General features: G+C 43.4%; 2 protein-coding genes across 5 annotated transcripts in view; one reads left to right on the top strand and one right to left on the bottom strand.

The window, feature by feature from the left end:
* Nucleotides 1–19,409, bottom strand: part of LOC143767884 (uncharacterized) — a 139,478-nt gene extending 120,069 nt beyond the window's left edge. Inside the window, exons 1-5 of the mRNA XM_077256404.1 lie at nt 19,184–19,409; nt 18,991–19,076; nt 18,517–18,684; nt 18,320–18,443; nt 15,509–17,455 (exon numbers count right to left, since the gene is read on the bottom strand). Of these exons, the coding sequence (XP_077112519.1) occupies nt 15,509–17,455; nt 18,320–18,443; nt 18,517–18,684; nt 18,991–19,076; nt 19,184–19,283 (2,425 nt within the window). The 5' untranslated portion in view covers nt 19,284–19,409. The remainder of the gene's footprint in view (nt 1–15,508; nt 17,456–18,319; nt 18,444–18,516; nt 18,685–18,990; nt 19,077–19,183) is intronic.
* LOC143764848 (uncharacterized) overlaps nt 19,397–26,926 on the top strand; it is a 59,884-nt gene continuing 52,354 nt past the window's right edge. For 2 of the 4 annotated variants that reach the window (XM_077250869.1, XM_077250873.1), the window contains exons 1-2: nt 19,465–19,601; nt 26,483–26,562. Coding sequence is in view for 2 of the 4 variants with exons in the window: in XM_077250865.1 (XP_077106980.1) it covers nt 19,545–19,601 (57 nt within the window). In the remaining 2 variants the exon portion in view is untranslated. Of the gene's footprint in view, nt 19,602–26,482; nt 26,563–26,926 lie in introns of all 4 variants that reach the window. The other 2 variants (XM_077250865.1, XM_077250867.1) reach the window with 1 other exon arrangement.

Below are 26,926 nucleotides of genomic sequence, written 5' to 3' on the forward strand. Positions count from 1 at the left end.
CTAGTGTGTACTGTACAGGCACCAACCAAAAAAAAAGCATATAAGTTGAAAAACTATAAAGGTTGCACCATGATTTACCAAGAATTACTCTAGTCTAGAACATTGAAAATGCATTACTGCCATAGAAAAGCGCTATATAATGTACACATAAAATATTTATCTGCAAGGTAGTTCGTGCACAGATTGGCCAATATATGTGAGCCCAGTTGCCACATCGAGAGGTGACAAAACAGGACAGGGACCCAAATTACGAAGGACGCCTTTACTGGCAATTGGGCTCACATATATTGGCCAATCTATGCGCAAAGTACCTTCCTTTTTTCACAGCAATTTTTGCAGATAAATATTTCATGTGTACATTTATATAGCGCTTTTTTCCCATTTTCTATGGCAGTAATGCATTTTCAATGATGTAGACTAGAGTAATCATGTTTAACCCTTCAGGTGCTTCACGAGAACTAAAGCAATGTGGAAGGAAAAAAATGAACATTTTACTTTTTTCACAAAAAAAATTACTTTGGAATCAAACCTTTTTATTTTCACAAGGGTATCAGGAGAAAATGGACAAACAAATTTGTTGTGCAATTTATCCTGAGTATGCTGATACCCCATATGTGGGGGAAAGCCACTGTTTGGGCGCATGGCAGGGCTCAGAAATGAGGGAGCACCGTTTGACTTATTGAACGCAAAATTGGCTGGAATCAATGGCGGGCGCTATATTGTGTTTGGAGACCCCCTGATGTACCATACAGTGGAAACCCTAACCCCAACTTCAGCGCCAACCCTAACCTTAATGTAAAAATGGAAATACATGTTTTTTATTTCATTATTTTTACCGAACAAAGGGGGTGATATCAGGTGGTTTGGTTTACTTTTTTTTATTTTGATCACTGTGATAGACTGTATCACAGTGACCAAAATGAACCAAAAGGAAAAATTTCATATTGTTGCCATGTGCTGGCCGGCAGATCTTGGCGGACCCACTGTACATGTGCCTGCCATTTTCTTACTGGAAGAAGACGCTGAGGGCCAGAGGACAGGACCGGGGTATGCAGGAAGTGCTTGAGGTATCAGGGGAACTCCGGGGGACCCCATTTCTCCCCTCATGTGCTAGATCATATCAGGGAAGAGAGAAAAAATAGGAAATCAGCCTTTTTTTTTTTTTTTTTTGCAATCGCTGTTACTCTGTGAATGAGTAAAAACTGACCCGAATCATGTTCTCCAGGGTCATGGCTAGCCGAGACCCCTGAGATTTTCCGATGCTGGGAAACCTTATATCTCAGCAGTTAAAAAGCAGTGCTGAGGCATAAATACCCTTAACTGCCACCGCTAAAAGGCATATTGGCAGTCGTTAAGGGGTTAATTCCTGACGCATACTCATGTATGCCAACGTAATGTATACTGCAAAACTCGCGTATGCCAACCTGATGCACTTTACATAACTTACGTATGCCAGTACATAATAAAACTTACTTACCAGAAAACAATAGATCATTTCCAAAATGGGGTTACTTGTGAGGGGTTTCCACTGTTTAGGCACATCAGGGACTCCCAAAATGCGACACTCCTTCCCTTCCGAGCCCTGCCATTCACCCAAACAGAAGTTTTCCTCCACATACAGTACAGACCAAAAGTTTGGACACTGCTTCCCATTTAAAGATTTTTCTGTATTTTCATGACTATGAAAATTGTACATTCACACTGAAGGCATCAAAACTATGAATTAACACATGTGGAATTATATACTTAACAAAAAAGTGTGAAACAACGGAAAATGTGTCTTATATTCTAGGCTCTTCAAAGTAGCCACCTTTTGCTTTGATGACTGCTTTGCACACTCTTGGCAGTCACTTGATGAGCTTCAAGAGGTAGTCACCGGAAATGGTTTTCACTTCACAGGTGTACCCTGTCAGGTTTAATAAGTGGGATTTCTTGCCTTATAAAAGGGGTTGGGACCATCAGTTGTGTTGTGCTGAAGTCTGGTGGATACGCAGCTGATAGTCCTACTGAATAGACTGTTAGCTGCTTTTTTCTTGCCATAATACAAATTCTAAGTAAAGAAAAACGAGTAGCCATCATTACTTTAAGAAATGAAGGTCAGTCAGTCCGAAAAATAGGGCAAACTTTGAAGTGTCCCCAAGTGCAGTTGCAAAAACCATCAAGCGCTACAAAGAAACTGGCTCACAGGAGGACTGCCCCAGGAAAGGAAGACCAAGAGTCACCTCTGCTTCTGAGGATAAGTTTATCCAAGTCAACAGCATCAGAAGTCGCAGGTTAACAGCAGCTCAGATTAGAGACCAGGTCAATGCCACACAGCGTTCTAGCAGCAGACACATCTCTACAACAACTGTTAAGAGGAGACTTTGTGCAGCAGGCCTTCATGGTAAAATAGCTGCTAGGAAACCACTGCTAAGGACAGACAACAAGCAGAAGAGACTTGTTTGGGCTAAAGAACACAAGGAATGGACATTAGATCAGTGGAAATCTGTGCTTTGGTCTGATGAGTCCAAATTTGAGATCTTTGGTTCCAACCACCGTGTCTTTGTGCGACGCAGAAAAGGTGAACGGATGGACTCTACATGCCTGAATCCCACCGTGAACCATTGAAGGAGGAGCTGTGATGGTGTGGGGGTGCTTTGCTGGTGACACTGTTGGGGATTTATTCAAAATTGAAGGCATACTGAACCAGCATGGCTACCACAGCATCTTGCTGCGGCATGCTATTCCGTCCGGTTTGCGTTTAGTTGGACCATCATTTATTTTTCAACAGGACAATGACCCCAAACACACCTCCAGGCTTTGTAAGGGCTATTTGACCAAGAAGGAGAGTGATGGGCTGCTACGCCAGATGACCTGGCCTCCACAGTCACCAGACCTGAACCCAATCGAGTGCTAAGCATCTCTGGGAACTCCTTCAAGATTCTTGGAAGACCATTCCCGGTGACTACTTCTTGAAGCTCATCAAGAGACTGCCAAGAGTGTGCAAAGCAGTCATCAAAGCAAAAGGTGGCTACTTTGAAGAACCTAGAATATAAGACATAATTTCAGTTGTTTCACACTTTTTTGTTAAGTATATAACTCCACATGTGTTTATTCATAGTTTTGATGCCTTCAGTGTGAATGTACAATTTTCAGTCATGAAAATGCAGAAAAATCTTTAAATGAGAAGGTGTGTCCAAACTTTTGGTCTGTACTGTATACGGGTGCACACTTGGCCCTGACAAAGAATCCTTCGTAACGCGTTGCATTGGTTGTCCCAACACGCGCCCGCCCATTAGCTGTGACGTCTCAATACCCGCCACACCCCTTTTACACTATGCCACTGCATCGGCGTCGCTTCCGGCCGGGGCACGCTAGAAGCCGGAGGATACTGCTTAGCTCCTGACGCCCAGCAAGGAGAGCCTTTCCGGGGGAAAGACGCTCCTGTACCACCCCCCCACCCCCCCAGTTACACGATCCTGTGACGCGGAGCCTACCACACCTGACTATCTGAAGAGGACTGACACATAGATTCCAAGGCATCATCGTCCTTATAACTAGTAAGTGCACGATTGCATGCATAAAACTATTTTTGCACTAGAGGATATAGCCTTAATAATTGAACCTGGCCACTAAATACACTAGTGCGGCCTTTGAGTAAGTGTCTGTATATCGTACCTAATCCTCTGAACGGAATCTTCTCTCTCTCTAGTGCAGGTGTTAATTCCGTATTCATCTATACACTCCTCTGCAGGAGTAATACTTCTCAGCGCAGGTGATAAACATAGATTCACAATTTTAGAATATACCTGGAGGGGGTGTATCGGGACCAGACAGCTAGAATACACACGCCAGGCTTCCTCTCTCAGCCATTTCATTTATATAAAAGACCAGGCAGGGGTGCCCGATGTCACCACTACTGTTCAACTTGGCATTGGAACCCTTTGCTCAGTATATGGAAGAATCAGATTTATTTGAGGGAATCGGGGTGTGCGCTAGCAGCACTAAAATAGCATTATTTGCTGATGATATCATCTTGTTTTTTGTCCCTGCCACTGGAACAATTAGGAAATATCTTTCAGTTTATCCAGAAATTCGGTGAATACTTGGCCTATAAGGTCAATATCGCCAAGAGCGAACTCTTGGAATTGGGGGACAAAACTGCAGAACAATGGAATAAACTAGGTTTAGAACTACATATTGCAAAGACACATATCACCTACCTGGGAATTAAGATAGGCAGGCTCCCGGCACAACTATATTCACTACATTATACGCCTGTCATCGAAAAAATGCTAGAAGAACTTCGGAGATGGCAGAATCTACCGCTATCTCTACTGGGAAGATGCCGTTTAATCAAAATGATCAGTTTTGCCAGACCACTATACCCATTACAGACATTACCACTGATACTCAAACATCTAGATATAAACAAAATAAATAGAGCTTTTACCCATTTTATTTGGGCAGGTAAAAGGCCCAGAATCGCATTGGGAAAGCTGATGCTAACTAGGAGTGAAGATGGGATCAATTTTCCGAATGTCAGAGCCTACCACATAGCAAGTCTTTTTAGACATGTGATAGATTGGCTACAGGAGACTAACTGCTACTCTAATACCCAATTGGAAAGACAGCTGGCGGCGCCCTTGGAATTAAATGCCCTCTTACATACAAAACAGGCCAAACTCCCGCAAAACGTAAAATCCTCCCTATTGCTTCGAGATACGATCGTATGCTGGAAGATAGTAAGGAAGGCATTCGGCCTTCCCTTCCAGATCTCTAAACATATGTCACTATTTGGTCACCCAGAATTTCCCCAGGGAACAGAAATCAATAGAGCGATAGCAGGCGATAACATGAAGAAAGCAGGGGACATTATGCATACGGAGGTTAAACGATGGCTGAGCCCACAAGAAATCATGGACAAATTCCATATAGAAAGCAGATACTTCCTATAAGTCATGCACGTCCATTCTTTTTGCTTATCTAGACTTCGTAGGCTGTTAAATGAAATGGAACTACATATTCTAGATAATAGAATGGGTATGAACACTCAGTATGCGAGAATATCCTTAATCTACAACACTGTAAGACATAAATTCCTGAAGCTAAAGCAGAACAAGCTGTTTAAGACTTGGGAGAAATGGACCGGGGATAAGGATATCGCAGAGACAATTCTACAGGGGTGGGAACAGGTAAGAAAATCCATTTTATGTGAAAGATGGAGGGAAACCTATTGTAAGCTCATGCATACAGCATTATATGGTTTCAATATCCCATCCTCTCCTAGATTCCCCGACAGGATTACAGTGTGCCCTAAGTGCGGAACGCCTTCAACAACTCTCTGGCACAGGGTGTGGGAACGCAGGGCAGTTAGAGAGTACTGGAAACAGGTAGGGGGCAGGTTCGATCGTGCTGGGGAATCCATCTCCCACAAACGCCACAAACTGCTATTTCACCAGTTAAGACCCCCAAAGACACAACCCACAGGAGTTAAAGCAAATATCCCTAAAAACATCCACACATTCTTAGTTGTAGCCTTACATGGTTAATTTGGCGAATGGCTTAAACCAAGCACCCCATCGATGGTGATGATAATCGCCCAGATGAAACACTTACTGAGAATTGAATTAATAGAGGCGGAAAGGAGTAAAGAAAAATCTGCAGGGAAAGTATTTCCACTATAGCCCTCATGAAATATCGAGAATGATTAGTCCCTTCCGCCACACGGAATGGTACTGTCTGGAGGATCTGAGCAGGACGTTAGGGGTCTTGGATACTATTCCAGATGTATAATGTTTATTAAAGATACCTTTTAGTATATTGCAATCATTTTGCCTTTCTACCCAGTAAGTTCTTCTCTATGTTGAAACAGGAAGTCTTTTTTCCCTGCATAAATAATTCCCTTCCTCCACTCCTGACCCAGCTGCTCCCTCCTCCTCCTGCCAGGGACTGTTGCAGTGAATCATGATGGGAAAAAGAGACCTCCGGCTTCTATACAGAGGATTCAGCTAGTCAGTTTTTAGTCACATGATGTCATAGACCTAATGAAAATGAGAAAAATTAACTAAGTAGAAAGGCAAAAAGAGCAATTGTAAGTACACCGTGCCATTATATGATGATTGCAATCTATTTAGAGGATAAAAACTTTGATGGAAGTGCTTTTTTAATGTACTGTAGACAAATTACACATGAGATCTGAAAAACGCACACAAAAAAAAAAAATGCACAAAACCCCCCCACTGCAAATAGCGGTGTCCAATACACAGCATTTATACTTACAACAGTGAAGGTTTTGGCTGAACAAAAAAAATGCTGCAAAAACGACATGTGTGAACACAGCCTAAAGTATCCTGCCAGATACCACAGGACACCTTCTTGGTTTTGTGGAGGCCATGCCTTGACTGGTCAGAGCTGATTTGATGGCACAAAGGGTTCCTACATAATATTAGGAATGTGGTTTTAAATAGATTCTATGAAGATATTTAGTGTAACCAGAATACATGGCTGCGTAGGTAACAAGAATATAAGTTCATGCATGCCGATCTGATCTCAAAAAGATGAGCCAGAGGAAAGATATCTATTTAGTGCAAATGAGCCGAAAGTGCACTGACCCACCTTATTACTCCCTCCTAGTACCATTAACCCCTTCACCCCAAAGCCTGTTTTCACCTAAGTGACAGGGCCAATTTTTACAATTCTGACCACTGTCACTTTATGAGGTCATAACTCTGAAACGCTTCAACGGATCCTGCTGATTCTGACATTGTTTTCTCGTGACATATTGTACTTCATGATAATGGTAAAACTTCTTCGATATGACTTGCATTTATTTGTGAAAAAAACAAAAATTTGTCAAAAATTATGACAATTTAGCAATTTTCAAACTTTTAGTTTTTATGCCCTTAGAGAGTTATATCACATAATATAGTTAATAAACAACATTTCCCACATGTCTGCTTTACATCAGCACAATTTTGGAAACATAATTTTTTTTTGTTAGGGAGTTATAAGGGTTAAAAGTTGACCAGCGATTTCTCATTTTTGCAACAAAATTTTCAAAACCATTTTTTTTACGGACCACCTCACACTTGAAGTGACTTTGAGGGGTCTGTATGACAGAAAATGCCCAAAAGTTACACCATTCTAAAAACTGCACCCCTCAAGGTACTCAAAACCACATTCAAAAAGTTTATTAACCCTTCAGGTGCTTCACAGGAATTTTTGGAATGTTTAAAAAAAATTGAACGTTTAACTTTTTTTTCACAAAATTTTCACTTCAGATCCAATTTGTTTTATTTTACCAAGGGTAACAGGAGAAATTGGACCAAAAAAGTCGTTGTACAATTTGTCCTGAGTACGCCGATACCCCACATGTTGGGGTAAATCATTGATTGGGCACATGGCAGAGCTCGGAAGGGAAGGAGCGCCATTGAGATCGGAACCCATGTCGCGATTGGAGAGCCCCTGATGTGCCTAAACAGTGGAAACCCCCACAAGTGACACCATTTTGGAAAGTAGACCCTCTAAGGAACTAATCTAGATGTGTGGTGAGCGCTTTGAACCTCCAAGTGCTTCACAGAAGTTTATAATGTAGAGCCGTAAAAAAGAATTCATTAATTTTCACAAAAAATGATCTTTTTGCCCCAAATTTTTTATTTTCCCAAGGGTAACAGGATAAATTGGACCCCAAAAGTTGTTGTGCAATTTGTCCTGAGTACGCTGATACTTCATATATGGGGATAAACCACTGTTTGGGCGCATGGCAGAGCTCGGAAGGGAAGGAGCGCCATTTGACTTTTCAATGCAAGATTTGCTGGAATTGAGATCGGAACCCATGTCGCGATTGGAGAGCCCCTGATGTGCCTAAACAGTGGAAACCCCCACAAGTGACACCATTTGGAAAGAAGACCCCCTAAGGAACTTATCTAGATGTGTGGTGAGCACTTTTAACCCCCAATTGTTTAACTAAAGTTTAGAATGTAGCGCTGTGAAAATTAAAAAATCATTTTTTCTTTCCACAAAATGATGTTTTAGCCCGCAATTTTTTTTTATCCCAAGGGTAACAGGAGAAATTGGACCACAAAAGTTATTGTCCAATTTGTCCTGAGTACGCTGATACCCCATACATTGGGGGGAACCACTGTTTGGGCGCACGGCAGAGCTCGGAAGGGAAGGAGCGCCGTTTGAAATGCAGACTTAGATGGATTGGTCTGCAGGTGTCATGTTGCATTTGCAGAGCCCCTGATGTACCTAAACAGTAGAAACCCCCCACAAGTGACCCCATATTGGAAACTAGACCCCCCACGGAACTTATCTAGATGTGTTGTGAGAACTTTGAACCAACAAGTGTTTCACTACAGTTTATCACGCAGAGCCATGAAAATAAAAAAAAAAATTTTTTCCACGAAAATGATATTTTAGCCCCGTTTTTATTTTCCTAAGGGTAACAGGACAAATTGGACCCAAAAGTTGTTGTTCAACTTGTCCTGAGAATGCTGATACCCCATATGTTGGGGGGAACCACTGTTTGGGCGCACGGCAGAGCTCGGAAGGGAAGGAGCGCCGTTTGAAATGCAGACTTAGATGGATTGGTCTGCAGGTGTCATGTTGCATTTGCAGAGCCCCTGATGTACCTAAACAGTAGAAACCCCCCACAAGTTACATAGTTATTAAGGTTGAAGGAAGACTTTAAGTCCATCTAGTTCAACCCATAGCCTAACCTAACATGCCCTACCATGTTGATCCAGGGGAAGGCAAACAAACCCCATGTGGTAAGAGTAAGCTCCACCATGGGGAAAAAAATTCCTTCCCGACCCCACATACGGCAATCAGACTAGTTCCCTGGATCAACGCCTTATCAAGGAATCTAGTATACATACCCTGTAACAGTATACTTTTCCAGAAAGGTATCCAGGCCCCTCTTAAATTTAAACAATGAATCACTCATTACAACATCATACGGCAGAACCTTTTTTCCTCCAGACGTAGAGGATGCCCCCTTGTCCCTGTCTCAGGTCTATGATTAAAAAGATCATCAGAAAGGTCTTTGTACTGTCCCCTCATCTATTTATACATTAACATAAGATCACCCCTTAGCCTTCGTTTTTCCAAACTAAATAGCCCCAAGTGTAATAACCTATCTTGGTATTGCAGACCCCCCAGTCCTCTAATAACCTTGGTCGCTCTTCTCTGTACCCGCTGTAGTTCAGCTATGTCTTTCTTATACACCGGACACCAGAACTGTGCACAGTATTCTAAGTGTGGTCGCACTAGTGACTTGTATAGAGGTAAAATTATGTTCTCCTCATGAGCATCTATGCCTCTATTAATACATCCCATTATTTTATTTGCCTTTGTAGCAGCTGCCTGACACTGGCCACTGAATATGAGTTTGTCATCCACCCATACACCCAGGTCCTTTTCATTGACAGTTTTACCCAGAGTTTTAAAATTAAGCACATAGTTATTCATCTTATTACTTCTACCCAAGTGCATGACCTTACATTTATCCCCATTAAAGCTCATTTGCCATTTATCAGCCCAAGCTTCTAGTTTACATAAATCATCCTGTAATATAAAATTGTCCTCCTCTGTATTGATTACCCTGCAGAGTTTAGTGTCATCTGCAAATATTGAAATTCTACTCTGAATGCCCCCTACAAGGTCATTAATATGTTAAAAAGAAGAGGGCCCAATACTGACCCCTGTGGTACCCCACTGCTAACCGCGACCCAGTCCGAGTGTGCTCCATTAATAACCACCCTTTGTTTCCTATCCGTGAGCCAGCTCTCAACCCACTTACACATATTTTCCCCTATCCCCATTATTCTCATTTTATGTATCAACCTTTTGTGTGGCACCGTATCAAAAGCTTTTGAAAAGTCCATATACACTACATCCACTGGGCTCCCTTGGTCCAGTCCAGAACTTACCTCTTCATAGAAGCTGATCAAATTAGTCTGACATGAACGGTCCCTAGTAAACCCGTGCTGATACTGGGTCATGAGGTTATTCCTCTTCAGATACTCCAGTATAGCATCCCTTAGAATGCCCTCCAGGATTTTACCCACAGTAGAGGTTAAGCCTACTGGCCTATAATTTCCGAGTTCAGTTTTTATCCCCATTTTAAATATTGGCACCACATTTGCTATACGCCAGTCCTGTGGTACAGACCGTGTTATTATGGACTCTTTAAAGATTAAAAATAACGGTCTATCAATGACTGTACTTAGTTCCTGCAGTACTCGGGGGTGTATCCCATCTGGGCCCGGAGATTTGTCAATTTTTGTGATTTTTAGACGCCGCCGTACTTCCTGCTGGGTTAAGCAGGTAACATTTAATTGGGAATTTTTATCACTAGTCATATTGGCTGCCATGGGATTTTCTTTTGTAAATACTGATGAAAAAAAGTCATTTAGCATATTGGCTTTTTCCTCATCCTCATCCACCATTTCACCCAGACTATTTTTAAGGGGGCCAACACTATCATTTTTTAGTTTCTTACAATTTATGTAGTTAAAGAATATTTTGGGGTTATTTTTGCTCTCTCTGGCAATGAGTCTCTCTGTCTCAATCTTTGCTACCTTGATTTGCTTTTTACAGAATGTATTTAATTTTTTGTATTTATTTAATGCCTCCTCACTACCTACTTCCTTTAATTCTCTAAATGCTTTCTTTTTGTCACTTATTGCGCCCCTTACAGCTTTATTTAGCCATATTGGTTTCCTCCTATTTCTAGTATGTTTATTCCCATACAGTATATACTGTGCACAGGTCCTTTCCAGGAGGCTAATAAACGTCTCCCATTTTCTTTGTGTATTTTTATGTCTCAGGATATCGTCCCAGTTAATTGCACCAAGATCCTCTCTCATCCGTTGGAAATTTGCCCTCCTGATGTTTAGTGTCCTTGTCACCCCTCTACTACACATCTTATTAAAGGAGACCTGAAAACGTATTATTTTGTGATCACTATTCCCCAAGTGACCCCCAAGCCTTATATTTGCTATGCGGTCTGGCCTGTTGGTTAATATTAGGTCTAGCAGTGCCCCCCTCCTTGTTGGGTCCTGAACCAGTTGTGAAAGGCAATTGTCTCTCATAGTTGTCAAAAACCGATTACCTTTACTGGAATTGCAGGTTTCTGTTCCCCAATCTATTTCAGGGTAGTTGAAGTCCCCCATAATAATGACTTCTCCTTGAGTCGCAGCTTCATCTATTTGCTTTACGAGGATATTCTCCATTGCTTCCATTATTTTTGGAGATTTATAACAAACCCCTATCAATAATTTATTATTTTTTCCCCCTCCCCTTATCTCCACCCACAGGGACTCTACATTTTCATTAGATTCACCTATATTATCACGCAGGATGGGTTTTAAGGTGGATTTTACATACAGACACACCCCTCCCCCTCGCTTATCTGTATGGTCATTTCTGAACAGACTATAGCCCTGCAAGTTAACAGCCCAGTCATGGCTCTCATCCAGCCACATCTCAGATATCCCCACCATGTCATAATTATGCTCCAACAACATTAGTTCTAATTCATCCATTTTGTTGGCGAGGCTTCTGGCATTAGTATACATGCACTTGATGTTCCTCTCTGTACCTCTATTCTTTCTTAAATTACTAACTGTTCTAACCCCACCCCCCATGCCACCGCCACCCCCAACTTCCTTATTTGTAACCAGGTCTCTATCTGCACTATCTTCCCCTCCTATAAAATGAATACCCTCCCCCCAATCCCTAGTTTAAACACTCCTCCAACCTTACTATTTTTTCCCCCAGCACAGCTGCACCTTCCCCATTGAGGTGCAGCCCGTCCCTAGCGTAGAGCCTGTAGCCAACTGAGAAGTCGGCCCAGTTCTGCAGGAACCCAAACCCCTCCTTCCTACACCAATTCTTGAGCCACTTATTAACCTCCCTAATCTCCCGTTGCCTCTCTGGCGTGGCACGTGGTACAGGCAGTATTTCGGAAAATACCACGTCGGAGGTCCTTGCTTTCAGCTTGCAGCCTAATTCCCTGAAATCATCTTTAAGGACCTTCCACCTACCTCTAACTTTGTCATTTGTGCCAATCTGCACCATGACCGCTGGGTCCTCACCAGCGCCTCCCAGTAATCTGTCCACCCGATCAGCGATGTGTCGGACTCGAGCGCCAGGTAGGCAGCACACCGTTCGACGATCCCTGTCTTTGTGACAGATTGCCCTATCTGTTCCCCTAATAATTGAGTCCCCCACTACCAGCACCTGTCTGGCCTGCCCTGCTCTCCTATTTCCCTCCTTACTGGAGCAGTCACTCCTCCGGCTTTCAGAGGACATGCCTGGCTGCAGCAGTGCTACCCCTGTACTGGCACCCCCCTCATCTGCCAACTTAGCGAACTTATTGGGGTGTGCCAGATCAGGACTAGCCTCCCTGGCACTCTTCCCTCTACCCCGCCTTCTATCTGTCACCCAGCTAACTGCCTTACTGTCCTGCAGCTCCATCCTGCCATCCCCCTCCTCATCTATCCCATTGAGCGTCTGCTCTGTGAGCAGAAGACTCCTCTCCATATTGTCTATGGATCTCAGTGTTGCCAGCTGCACATTTAGATCCAGTATCTGGGATTCCAAATGCACGTCGTGCTCACATCTCGCACAGCAGTATGCACCCTCGACCGTCTGATCAAGGACTGCATACATGAGGCAAGATGTGCACTGGATGGCATTAACAATAGTGGAGCACATTTCCTAATGGGGATTGCACCACAGAAACGTTGTATAAAAAATAAATACAAAGTATTAATTAAAAACAGACAGCAATTCCTCCCTTAGAAACTCCCTGATTCCAAAGTCACTGAATCACAAGTCACACTTGCCGCCGTCCACACTTACACTCAGGTCACACTCAGCTCGCTCACACTCGCTATGCTGAAGATTTAAAGATTTTTTTTTTTCTCTATTTCCCTTCAACAAGCCACCTTGCTGTTCAAATGTACTTCCCAAAAGGACTTGAGCCGCAAACAGCTGCCCCTTATAAACCCTTGATTATGACCGCCCACCCTAAGTTAACCCCTTGTGAATATAGCTACTCCCAATTCAGCAACTCACACAAATTCACACAGGTATTTGTTAAAGGCCTTCCAAATACCTCCTCACTGAATCACAAGTCACACTTACCGCCGTCCACACTTACGCTCAGGTCACACTCAGCTCGCTCACACTCGCTATGCTGAAGATTTAAAGATTTTTTTTTTTTTCTCTATTTCCCTTCAACAACAAGCCACCTTGCTGTTCAAATGTACTTCCCAAAAAAAAAAAAAAGCAAGTGACCCCATATTGGAAACTAGACCCCCCACGGAACTTATCTAGATGTGTTGTGAGAACTTTGAACCAACAAGTGTTTCACTACAGTTTATCACGCAGAGCCGTGAAAATAAAACAAGATTATAAAATAAAATTATTATTTTTTTTCCACGAAAATGATATTTTAGCCCCGTTTTTATTTTCCCAAGGGTAACAGGACAAATTGGACCCCAAAAGTTGTTGTCCAACTTGTCCTGAGAACGCTGATACCCCATATGTTGGGGGGAACCACTGTTTGGGCGCACAGGAGAACTCAGAAGGGAAGGAGCACTGTTTTAGTTTTTCAAAGCAGAATTGGCTGGAATTGAGATCGGACGCCATGTCGCGTTTGGAGAGCCCCTGATGTGCCTAAACAGTGGAAACTCCCCAATTCTAACTGAAACCCTAACCCCAACCCTAAACCCAGCCCTAACCCTAGCCCTAGCCCCAACCCTAACCCTAGTCCTAACCCTAGCGCTACTTTCACACTAGCGTTTTTTTGCATACGTTGCAATGCGTCATTTTGGCGAAAAAACGCATCCTGCAAAGTCATCTGCAGGATGCGTTTTTTCCCCATAGACTAACATTAGCGACGCACTGCGACGTATTGACACACGACGCAACCGTCGTGCGACGGTTGCGTCATGTTGTGGCGGACCGCCGGCAGCAAAAAACGTTACATGTAACTTTTTTTGTGCCGACGGTCCGCCATTTCCGACCGTGCATGCGCGGCTGGAACTCCGCCCCCACCTCCCCGCACCTCACAATGGGGCAGCGGATGCGTGGAAAAACAGCATCCGCTGCCCCCGTTGTGCGACGCTTGCACAGTATGCGTCGGTACGTCGGGCCGACGCAGCGCGACTGCCCCGTACCGACGCTAGTGTGAAAGTAGCCTAACGGGAAAATAGAAATTAACATATTTTTAAAAATTTTATTATTTTTCCCTAACTAAGGGGGTGATGAAGGGGGGTTTGATTTACTTTTATAGCGTTTTTTTGGCGGATTTTTATGATTGGCAGCCATCACACACTAAAAGATGCTTTTAACATTACCACATTTTGAGAGCTATAATTTTTCCATATTTTGGTCCACAGAGTCATGTGAGATCTTGATTTTTGCGGGACGAGTTGACGTTTTTATTGGTAACATTTTCGGGCACATGACATTTTTTGATCGCTTTTTATTCCGATTTTTGGGAGGCGGAATGAACAAAAACCAGCAATTCCTGAAATTATTTTAGGGGGGGGGGGCGTTTATACCGTTCCGTGTTTGGTAAAAAGGATAAAGCAGTTTTATTCTTCAGGTCAGTACGATTACAGCGATACCTCATTTATGTCATTTTTTTATGTTTTGGCGCTTTTACACAATAAAAACTATTTTATATAAAAAAATAACTTTTTGCATCGCTTTATTCTGAGAGCTATAACTTTTTTATTTTTCTGCTGATGATGCTGTATGGCGGCTTTTTTTTTGCGGGACAAGATGACGTTTTCAGCGGTACCATGGTTATCTATATCCGTCTTTTTGATCGCGTGTTATTCCACTTTTTGTTTGGCGGTATGATAATAAAGCGTTGTTTTTTTTGTTTGTTTTTTGCGGTGTTCATTGAAGGGGTTAACTAGTGGGATAGTTTTATAGAGCGGGTCGTTACGGACGCGGCGATACAAAATGTGTACTTTAATTGTTTTTTTTTTTAATTTACATAAATAAATGGATTTTCTGGGAAATGTTTTTTTTTTCTTTATTTGGGGATTTTTTAATTTTTTTTTTTACTTTGTACTATTGTCCCAGGGTGGGACAACACTGTAGTAGATCAGATCGTTGATCTGACAGTGTGCATAGCACATAGCACATAGCAATAGCGCCGATCGTGGGCATTGCTGCGGGGTGTCAGCTGTCATATACAGCTGACACCCGCACCCGATCACCGCGGCGCTCAGCGCGAGACTGCGGTGATCGATGCGCCGTACTACTACTGCGGCTGGCACAAATGCAGTGCCGGCAGCGCAGTAATAGTACGCCGCATGTCTCGAAGGGGTTAAATATCCTGACAGATCTCTTTACTGTCAGAATATCAATGGCTAATAAAGGCTTGATTAAAAAAAAAAGCTTAAAGAATCGCATACAAGCTAGGCTCCACTTTGTATAGGCATTTTAATTATTGTCTGACATTTAAAAACTGAGAAAAGGAAGAGGAAGTGTTAATGAGTCTTGACATGTGATGATAAACCATTCCTGCTTGCAAAACTAATGCCACACTGTGGACACGAATAAGGCTTCTCTCCTGTGTGTCTTCTTCTATGTACCACAAGATCAAAATTTCTGATGAAACATTTCCCACAGTCAGAACAGGAAAACGGTTTCTCTCCTGCATGCATCCTTTGATGTATAGCAAAAACAGAGCTATTAGCAAATCGCTTTCCACACTGAGAACAAGAATACGGCCTCTCTCCTGTGTGACTTCTCAAATGTACATTAAGATCAGAGTTTCTCATAAAAGTCTTTTCACACTCGGGACAATTATAAGGTCTCTCTTTTGTGTGAGTCTTCTTGTGCTTGAGAAGTTGTGAATTACTACAGAAACTTTTATTACATTCTAGGCAGGAATATGGTCTCTCCCCTGTATGGCTTCTCTGGTGAATGACTAGGCTTGAGTTACAAAGAAAGTCTTTCCCACATTCAGAGCAAGAAAATGGTTTGTCTCCTGTGTGGCTTTTCTTATGTTGGTTAAGACTTTTGTTTGTAATAAAGCACTTTCCGCAATCGGAGCAAGAGTATGGCCGCTCACCTGTATGAGTTTTCAGGTGGATGACAAACTGTGAGTTTTGAGAAAAGCATTTCCCACAATACGAACAGGTGTATGGTTTTTCTCCTGTATGTATTCTCTGATGCTGAACAAGACTTGAGCGGAACGCAAAAAAATTCCCACACTCTGAACAAGAATATGGCTTCTCACCTGTGTGAGTTCTCTGATGTTCAACAAGTTGGGAGCTGCTGGCAAACGTCTTCTCGCATACCGAACAGTAATAAGGTTTTTCTCCTGTGTGAACTCTGCGATGTACAATGAGATTGGAGTTTTTAATAAAACTTTTCCCACAGTCTAAGCAAGAATAGGGTTTTTCACCTGTATGTATTCTCTGGTGCATTATCAGATGGGCCTTGGTAAGAAAACTTTTCTCACATTCCTTGCAAGAGTATGGCCTCTCTCCAGTGTGAATTTTCTGATGTTGAATAAGAAGTTCATTTCTAGCAAAGCACTTTCCACAGATAGCACATGGATATGGCTTTTCCCCAGTGTGCATCGTCTTATGTCTGTTAAGACAAGATTTGTATACAAAGGATTTCCCGCACTCAGAGCAGCAGAATGGCTTGTCACCTGAATGAATTTCTTTATGCTGCTTAAGATGTGCTTTAGTTTTATAAGATTTACCACAGTGACCACATGAATGCATTCTCACGTTTGTATGGATTTTTTGATGCTCATGTAGATGAGATTCTATAGAAAAGCATTTGTCACAGTCTGAACAACTATAAAGATCATCATGCTCAGTTTTCAAGGCTCTGTTCCTATTTTCATTAATAACAGCAGATGGAACTTCAGGATTACATGAGAAAGATTCCTTAATTAGATAAGATGGATCCTTGCATGTTTCATCTGATGATTTTAAAATGCCATTGTCACATGCAAGCAATTTCCTCTTCATGAAGGTATGGTGTTGAGTATCATTTAAAGAAGTGCCTCTAGGACCTTCACTTGAAGCCGACTGCTCTGAATGAGCTCTTGAATCCTGATCTGTATGATCCATAGGTAAAGTTACATCACTACAATTTTCTTCTGAAAATAGAAGAGGTTCCTCCTTAATATAAAAACTGGTATATTCTACATGATCTAGGGCTGTACAGCTGTCAGTATCACAGAAATTGCTGTCAAATAGGGAGGATCCTTCCTTACCATAGTTATGAGGCTTATGGTCGCTATGTGTGCCGTCTGGAAGACTTTGTCCACTACATGAAAAGGACTCTTTCTTAATGTGAGGGGATGGGTTATGAGCAAGAATGTCGCGGTCCATAAAGTTTTCTGTATCAAATGAAAATGATTCTTCCCTAGTATAAACAAATGGAAATGCTGATAAGTCGTCTTCAAGCATAATTCCTGTAGAGGGGAAAAAAGAAATATAAAATACATGGATAATGAAACACATTTGTTTGTTTGTTTTTTAAAGACTTTTCACTTGCCGTGTAAAAATCTCTGAGCTCCCACAATTCAGCAGCTTTTTTCCATTTTGCGCTCAGTCCACCATTGCAGGGATATTCACATTTGTTGCTTTTAGGGCACACTGTGAAATCTCTGCTTGCAGTGCAACAGAGCATCTCAGTCTTATCTGGGGCGTGCGATTTCACCTGTACCAATGACGGCTCAGCAACTGATCTAGTAGTCTTAAAGCATTGGAGAGCTGCAATTGGCTGTAACTGGGGGGGGGGGGGGGGGGAGTTACAAGTGCACACTGAAGAAATGTCCATGTCCAGCAGCACTACAAGCAGAGATTTCCCATATTGCACTTCAAAAAGAAACAATTATGAAAATCTCTGCAATAGAGCAATGCAGCACACAATGTAAGAGTGGCAGAATTGGGAGAACTCAGGGATATCTACAAGGTATTTAACCAAGTTTATTTCAACAATTGACAAGTCCTCTTTAAATGCTTTTCCCACTAAATACATTTATTACTTATCCACAGTATAAGTGATAAATATATAAATCATTGGGCATTCGAGCTTTGGGATGTGCACTCAGTTGGGACACATGTGTGACAAAGTTCCTTATGTGAATGAAATGTTCATGTGCATTCATGACCAATGCTCTATTCACTGCTATGGTTCGGGTAGAGCAATAGGCAGAGTCGAAATCAAAAACAATAAGTAATTGGTTGACTCTAGTTCTAGAATTCCACACAACCCAAGACAAAAGCTGGGGGAACATCTTCTCCACACAACCATGGCTGAATAAGTTGCCTACCTCGAGATGTGAGGTTCTGGCAGTTCTCCATCATGACGTCCTTATACAGATCCTTGCGTCCTTCTAAATACTCCCACTCCTCCACCGAGAAATAGACGGCGACATCCTGACACCTTACAGGAACCTGACACACAGTGATATAGTCATTATCGTTACCCGCTCAGATAGAATATCCCAGTATTTCCAGCAGCACTCACCTCTCCGGTCAGCAGCTCAATCATCTTGTTGATGAGTTCTAGGATCTTCTGCTCACTGACCAATGAGTGAGTATTCATGACAGGGATCTTGGAACGCTCTCCTTCTGATAAACAAGGATGTAGGCTTGATTTTGCGGGATCATTGCACAATTTCACAGGTTCATATTCCTAAGGTAGGAGAAAGAATCTACAAATTAAAAGCCTCATCCCATAATATCATGAAGTCTGCTAAAGTTTATGAAAGCCTGTGCACGGCACCCAGGCCGGGCCCACCCCAATACACACAAGGAACACCACATGCCTCCTGTATACAGACCCCAGATTAGTTCTGCAAACCCAGACTAGAACCCTCACCCATTAAAGATGCCATAGTAGGCCTCCACAGACCCCACACCACCACTGCTCCTGCACTCTACAGGAGGACATTGGAGCCTTCAGGAGGCTGCCACATGCTTCCTACTCAGAAGCTCTCACCTCTCCAGTCAGCAGGTAAAGCATCTCCAGGGTAAGATTTACTATTCTCCTAGTGATGTGCCTGTTGTCTTCATCCATGCTCCTGCCTGTGTAGAAGATGGCTGTGTCATACTATAGATTTCATTATTTGGCTACTCACGGACTGTTTCTCTAAGGCTCTAGCACAAACCAACCCCAGTAATCATCGGCTCACCTATGTCATGCCCGGTGCACTCAGCGAGTCCTCTGTTCCGGCTTTTGTATTTTTTGCGATAGTTGGAAACAGAACCATGGGGGGAAGGGTGATGGGACATCGGGGAAGAAGATAAGTGACACCTTCCGGCGTATGGAACGCAAAGAACATAAGCGACAGTTTCCGGCTTGTGGGACGCATAACCGGAAGTCAGTTGGAACGCAGAGCATAGATGTGGTTTCCTCTACGTAGTGTTCTCTGCGCACTCCCGTGTCTGGACGTCAGCGGGCCGGTGAGGTCACGTGTGCGCGCAGCGGCTATCTGTAGACATGTCATTCATCTCACTCCAGTCCTTTCCCATTGTGGAGCCAAATGACCTCCCATGGAGCTCGGCGCCATTAAGCTGCTTTTCTGCATTGAGAAATTCCCCCTTTCCTGCGTAAGTGTTAAGAGTGCGGACCCCTGCACCCAGTGTGGGTGGTCAGTGTTGGTGGGCAGGCGTCAGCTCTCTAGCAGTGTATAGGAAACGCCGCCATATTGGTCACATCCAGAGTATCGTGTCTGTGTGCCGGAAGTGACAAGGCTATGAAGTCCATGAACTATTAATAAATGTGCTGAATCTTTTTTTGGTTCATGTTAATGAATGTCACTGCGCTAACTGGCGTGTCATACCGTAGCACACACTGTCCGTGTTTTGTGCCCAGGCCACTGTACGCATGCGGCGCCTGCTGATGTGCGGAATACACGGGCCATGGCGCTCCTGTGGGTTTTGCATCCCGCTCATTGGTTTTACAGACACAGCTGCTATTTTCTATAAAGTATGGCAGGTCTTCTCATTAGGGCTCTAACTCATCTGCATTTAAACGGACAAGTGCAATCCGATAAAAAAATCGGATTGCACTCTGACTAAAGTTATGCTATGAATCCTTGCTCATTTGCAATTTTTTTTTTCTCAGATTAGAATGAGAAAAAAATTGCAGCATGCTGCGAGTGGCCATGTATACTGCTCAAAAAAATAAAGAAGAAATTAAGGAGAGAGAGCACACATAGGGCGATAAAAGTGATGATTTGGATGACAATACACGGTAGGTGCACTCACCTTTAGAGGTTGTGAAAAGTCACAACCCCTTGCAGAATGTGAGAAGAAACTGGTCGCTGCAGACTCCCGTGGATAACAGTGAGACAAAGAAGGAAGGCGAAGACCGGGTTTCTCGATGTATCCGCGCTGACCACACACAATGGAATTATTCTTGAAAACTTTATTGTGCCAAAGCTTTCGTGGCAATCTGCCACTTCCTCAGGGCCAAAGATTTGGTCAAAATCGTTGGCCCTGAGGAAGTGGCAGATTGCCACGAAACACGTCAGCACAATAAAGTTTACAAGAATATTTCCATCGTGTGTGGTCAGCGCGGATACATTGAGAAACCCGATCTTCGTCTTCCTTCTTTGTCACAAAAAATTAAAAGGGAACACTAAAATCCTACATCCTAGATATCACTGAATTAAATATTCCAGTTGCAAATCTTAATTAAATAGTGGAATGTGTTGAGAACAATAAAACCTAAAAATTATCAACGTAAATCACAACTAATATCCCACAGAGGTCTGGAGTTGAAATTACGCTCAAAATCAAAGTGGAAAATGAAGTTACAGGCTGATCCAACTTCAGTGGAAATGCCTCAAGATAAGGAAATGATGCTCAGTAGTGTATGTGGCCTCCACGTGCCTGTATGATCTCCCTACAACGCCTGAGCATTCTCCTGATGAGGCGGCGGATGGTCTCCTGGGGGATCTCCTCCCAGACCTGGACTAAAGCATCCGCCAACTCCTGGACAGTCTGAGGTGCAACGTGACGTTGGTGGATGGTGCGAGACATGATGTCCCTGATGTGCTCAATCGGATTCAGATCTGGGGAACGGGCGGGCCAGTCCATAGCTTCAATGCCTTCATCTTGCAGGAACTGCTGACACACTCCAGCCACATGAGGACTGGCATTGTCCTGCATTAGGAGGAACACAGGGCCAACCTCACCAGCATGTGGTCTCACAAGAGGTCTGAAGATCTCATCTCGGTACCTAATTGCAGTCAGGCTACCTCTGGCGAGCACATGGAGGGCTGTGCGGCCCTCCAAAGAAATGCCACCCCACACCACTATTGACCCACTGCCAAACCGGTCATGCTGAAGGATGTTGCAGGCAGCAGATCACTCTCCACAGTGTCTCCACACTCTGTCACATGTGCTCAGTGTGAACCTACTTTCATCTGTGAAGAGCACAGGTGCCATTGGCGAGTTTGCCAATCCTGGTGCTCTGTGGCAAATGCCAAGCGTCCTGCACGGTGTTGGGCTGTGAGCACATCCCCCATCTGTGGATGTCGGGCACTCAGACCATCCTCATGGAGTCGGTTTCTAACCGTTTGTGTAGACACATACACATTTGTGGCCTGCTAGAAGTCATTTTGCAGGGCTCTGGCAGTGCTCCTCCTGTTCCTCCTTGCACAAAGGCGGAGGTAGCGGTCCTGCTGCTGGGTTGTTGCCCTTCTACGGCCCGCTCCACGTCTCCTGGTGTACTGGCCTGTCTCCTGGTAGCCCCTCTGGACACTACTCTGACAGACACCGCAAACCTTTCCACAGCTTGCAGTGCTGTGCCATCCTGGATGAGCTGCACTACCTGAGCCACTTGTGTGGGTGGTAGAGTCCGTCTCATGCTACCACGAGTGTGAAAGCACAACCAACATTCAAAAGTGACCAAACATCAGCCAGAAAGCATTGGTACTGAGATGTGGTCGGTGGTCCCCACCTGCAGAACCACTCCTTTATTGAGGGTGTCTGGATACTTGCCAATAATTTCCATCTGTTGTCTATTCCATTTGCACAACAGCATGTGAAATTGATTGTCAAACAGTGTTGCTTCCTAAGTGGACAGTTTGATTTCATAGAAGGTTGATTTACTTGGAGTTCTATTCTGTTAAGTGTTCCCTTGAATTTTTTGAGCAGTGTATATCGGCCAAGACTTGCCATTGCAAGTCTATGGGTGTGAGAAAAGTCGCATGACACACGGACCATACATGAAAGAAAGTTCTTACGTAGCGAGCAGTGACGTCAGTGTGGTCACCAGGGTTCATCAGCTATGAACTCCTGTGACTTTCATACGTCAGTGCTACACACTGCAGGATTGTGATCACGCTCCTGTCTCAGTGTGTTCTGGCTGGCTTGCTGAGTAGTCACATCCATGCCACTACTCAACATTCTGGATGAAGTAGAGCTGGAGTTCTTCGTGGGACAACATCACATAGGGATTATCAATGAGGAATATGGTGGTTTATTAATTTTTAGTTATACAGTAATATATGGGGAAAAAAGAGAGCCGAGAACTATTTATGTAAAATAAAGGATTTTTTGTTTCTTTCAAATAAAGGACTTTATTCTGTGTATTTCTTTATTACATTTTACTATGGGGTTAGTAATGGGGGTGTCTTATAGACGCCTCTACATTACTAACGCCTGGGCTTAATGTCAGTTGCCATTGCAAAGCTGACATCAACCCCAATACTATTAGCCCACTTGCCACCTCACCAAGCCAAGTGGGAAGAGCGGAGGCTAAGTGCCAGAATTGGTGCATCTAAAAGATGAGCCATTTCTGGGGTGGCTGAGAGCTGATGTTTTTAGTCTGGGAGGGGAACCGGATCCATGGCCCTTTCTAGCCTATTAATATAAGCCCATAGCTGTCTGCCTAGCTTTTGTTGGTTATTAATTATAGCGGGACTCCCATTTTAATAACCACTAAATAGACAGCTGTGAGCTGATATTAATAGCCTGGGAAGATCCATGTTTATTACCCCCTTCCCAAGATATAAACATCTCCAGCTGTCTACTTTCCCTCAGCTGGTTATTAAAAATTAGGGGACACTGCCATTTTCTGTAATGTATTTAATTATGAGCTAAATACATTTACAGTAAGCTGCACTAATTATAGATCTCAATTACATCTATGTATCTAGATTGTTTTATTCCTGTACGTAAAAGCTAATGTTAAAAACGCATTGCATACTGATTACATATGCATGTTATACGGATGCTGTCACTTATCAGGGAACATCCAGGGAACTAGTCTGATTGCCGTATGTGGAGTCGGGAAGGAATTTTTTTCCCCATGGTGGAGTTACTCTTTGCCACATGGGGTTTTTTTGCCTTCCCCTGGATCAACATGTTAGGGCATGTTAGGTTAGGCTATGGGTTGAACTAGATGGACTTACAGTCTTCCTTCAACCTTAATAACTATGTAACTATGTAACTATCACTAACAACTGGTGTTTTCCCCTCAAGCTTTAAACGTGCCTCAATCACACCTATCAAAAAGCCCTCTCTTGACCCATCCTCTGTGTCTTGTTATTGCCCCATATCACTTCTCCCCTATGCCTCAAAACTACTGGAACAGCACGTCCATCTTGAACTGTCCTCCCACCTCTCTTCTTGTTCCCTCTTCAACCGCTTACAATCTGACTTCCAGCCGCATCATTCCACTGAAACTGCCCTAACTAAAGTCACCAATGACCTATTAACCGCCAAAGCCAAGCGACACTACTCTGTCCTCCTCCTCCTGGACCTGTCCTCTGCCGTTGACACAGTGGACCATTCCCGATTACTACAGACCCTCTCATCTCTTGGCATCACTGACTTGGCCCTATCTTATATCTCATCTTACCTAACAGACCGGACATTCAGCGTCTTCCACTCACACACCACCTCCTCACCTCGCCCCCTATCTGTCGGAGTCCCGCAAGGTTCAGTCCTAGGGCCCCAGCTCTTCTCCATTTACATCTTCAGCCTGGGACAGCTCATAGAATCTTACGGCTTTCAGTATCACCTCTATGCAGATGACACACAGATCTACCTCTCTGGACCAGACCAGATATCACCTTCCTACTAACCAGAATCCCACAATGTCTGCTATTTCATCCTTCTCTGCTAGATTTCTAAAACTTTATATGGACAAAACAGAATTCATCATCTTTCTCCCTTGACCCCCCACCAATGGACCTATCCATTAAAGTAAATGGCTGCTCACTCTCCCCAGTCCTACAAGCTCGCTGCCTTGGGGTAATCTTTAACACTGATTTCTCCTTCAAACCACATATCCAAGCCCTTTCCGCTTCCTGTCGACTTCAACTCAAAAATATTTCCTGGATCTGTACATTCCTCAACCAAGAATCTGCAAAAACCCTAGTCCATGCCCTCATCATCTCCCGCCTTGACTACTGCAACCTCCTGTTCTTTGGCCTCCCCTCTAACACTCTCGCACCCCTCCAATCTATTCTAAACTCTGCTGCCCGACTAATCCACCTGTCCCCCCCCGCTATTCCCCAGCCTCTCCGCTCTGTCAATCCCTGCACTGGCTCCCCATTACCCATAGACTCCAGTTTAAAACCCTAACCATGACATACAAATTAGGGAATATAGGGGGTGCTCATTGTGTGTACGAGGTGGTGCTCCAAGGTATTAGTTAGCAATAAATAACAAAAAAGCTTGGGCACTCAAATGAAAATCTATTGTCCAATGTAGACCAATGAGGCAAATACCACCACCATACAACAAAGAAAAAATACAGGATGACCCGACTGAAAGAAAGATTAACTTTCGCAACGTTTTGGCACAAATATGCCTTTCTCAAGCTGAATCTGCTATAGAAGGGGGTCAAAGGTAATGGGACCTAGTCTCCATTCATGCCTGGATGGTGTGGAGGTGCCGAGCACGAGTGCCAGAGTGAGCACTGATATGTAAATGGTGCTAGAGATTATCACAGCTATGAGTGCTATCCGTGAAAACTACGGATACCACATGTACACAATAATAGGACGTGTGAGGCCTAAGGCTGCATCTAGAAGTCCAGTTTTTCAAGTACTTGTTCTACTCCTGATTTTCACAGATAGAACACACCTATTCTATGGGCCTTTTCCAATATCCTTGTTTTTCTGTGGACCGACTGGTTCGCAAAAAAAAGTAATGGGTAGAAGTCTATGTGTCTGTGAAAATCATGAACAGCACATGGATGGCAGCCTGCATTCTTTTTGTGATTAACATTGCAATAAACAGAATATTTATAATTTTTATTCATCTATGTTTCCATACATTGATGGTAAAAACTGACCAAACACTGATGACACTTGAACCGATTTATGGGGACATCAAAAATTACTGACATCTAAATGAGACCTTAACCCCTTTCTGGCCTCCAACGAGAGAGTACGGCCGAGGTCAGATCCCCTGCTTTGATGTGGGCTCCAGTAAGGTTTGGATAAGAAAATACACACAGCCAGTGTACAATTCTTGTCTGGTTCTCAGATGCCCAGTAACAAGTCTTTATTACAGCCACAAAGATAAGGAAAGTGGGAATAGCTTAATACATTACATTAGCTACAGTAATAAAGTATTTTAATTTAGAATCAAAAGGTCGTAAATTATGGATTATGCCAAATTCTTTTCAAACTAGTTGTACCCATCTTTCTATGTCTTCTGTAACAATGAAAGCTTAACACGCAGACACCTCTATATCAGATACAACGCCCTGTGTTATTGCTTTTATGAATAACACTTATAAAGCTAATACTAAAATACAAAATTATCATAGATATATAAGTATATTGTGAGGCAGTGAGGTGGATCATATGCAAGGGTCAATATGTATCCCCAGTATGGGCATAGAAGTGTATTGAGGCAGCAGGAGTGCATTGCAGTCACAGGCATAGCTATGATTGCAGTGCAAAATGAAAGTAAGTTTTGGTCTTGGGCAAGTTATTTGCCCAAGGCAGATTTAAGAAAAGCTACCATGGGCTTTTATTTTTGGAGCGGACTACAGGATAGTAGTGGAGCGGTCTGCTTCCTCCCGGCCAAGTCTTACAAGTGGCCTATGGCCACAGATTCCTTGTAAAAACCCTACAGCAAAGGGTTGGGTGTGTCTGTCTTGGTTTGCAAACTTTCAGAGCAGGAGGCTCTGCAAAGCTTCAGCCTGTGTGAAGCAACATGGTTCCAATCGGAGCCAAAAGGCCTGGCACCCCTCAGCGTGACGGCAGTGCAGTCACCTACGGCAACCGGTCTGGGTTTCGAACTATCTTGTTTCCCGCCTGCGATCCCGAGTATACCTTTTGCGTTCCAGTTGTAAGTTTCTTTGGACATTAAAAGATATTTCTTTTGAACTTTCTTGTGGTCACTGTCTGTCACACTGCACCAACCACGCTGCACTACAATATTTAATGGTTTAAATAATAACCAAAGCAAAGTATAAATATTTACCATAACAATTTCTTCTTTTTTATTATTTACAGACAATTTATCCATCAGCTACTTCCCCATGTTATGATAGCCTGGAGGGGATGAATCCCGGTCACCAACAGACATCTTGTTGGTAAATCTTGTCATATACGTTTACTGGAGGAGAACTGTAATATTTTGCATGTGTTAACTCGAAAGTGGATTGCGGTCCCTGCAGGGCGGATAATACTGAGGCAATCTAGCCTGTTTCTCCAGCCCCATGGAGCCCCTGGCCAGATTGCCCTCAGATGCGTCGGGCAGGTAGCGATCCCTGCAGCTCCACTGCCTACAGGAAAGAATGGCAGCGGAGCTGCAGGGATCTGTCCTCTGCTTCCTTCCGACACTTTCTGTCTGACACAGGCGCCCGGCTGGATGAAATCAGCATTCAGCGTGCGCCTGTGTCAGAAAGACAGCTGCAGGTGATGATGATGGTGCGGGAGGAACAGACGGAGAGGTGA

This window comes from Ranitomeya variabilis, chromosome 4, assembly GCF_051348905.1.
Source record: "Ranitomeya variabilis isolate aRanVar5 chromosome 4, aRanVar5.hap1, whole genome shotgun sequence".
Classification (NCBI taxonomy): Eukaryota; Metazoa; Chordata; class Amphibia; order Anura; family Dendrobatidae; genus Ranitomeya; species Ranitomeya variabilis.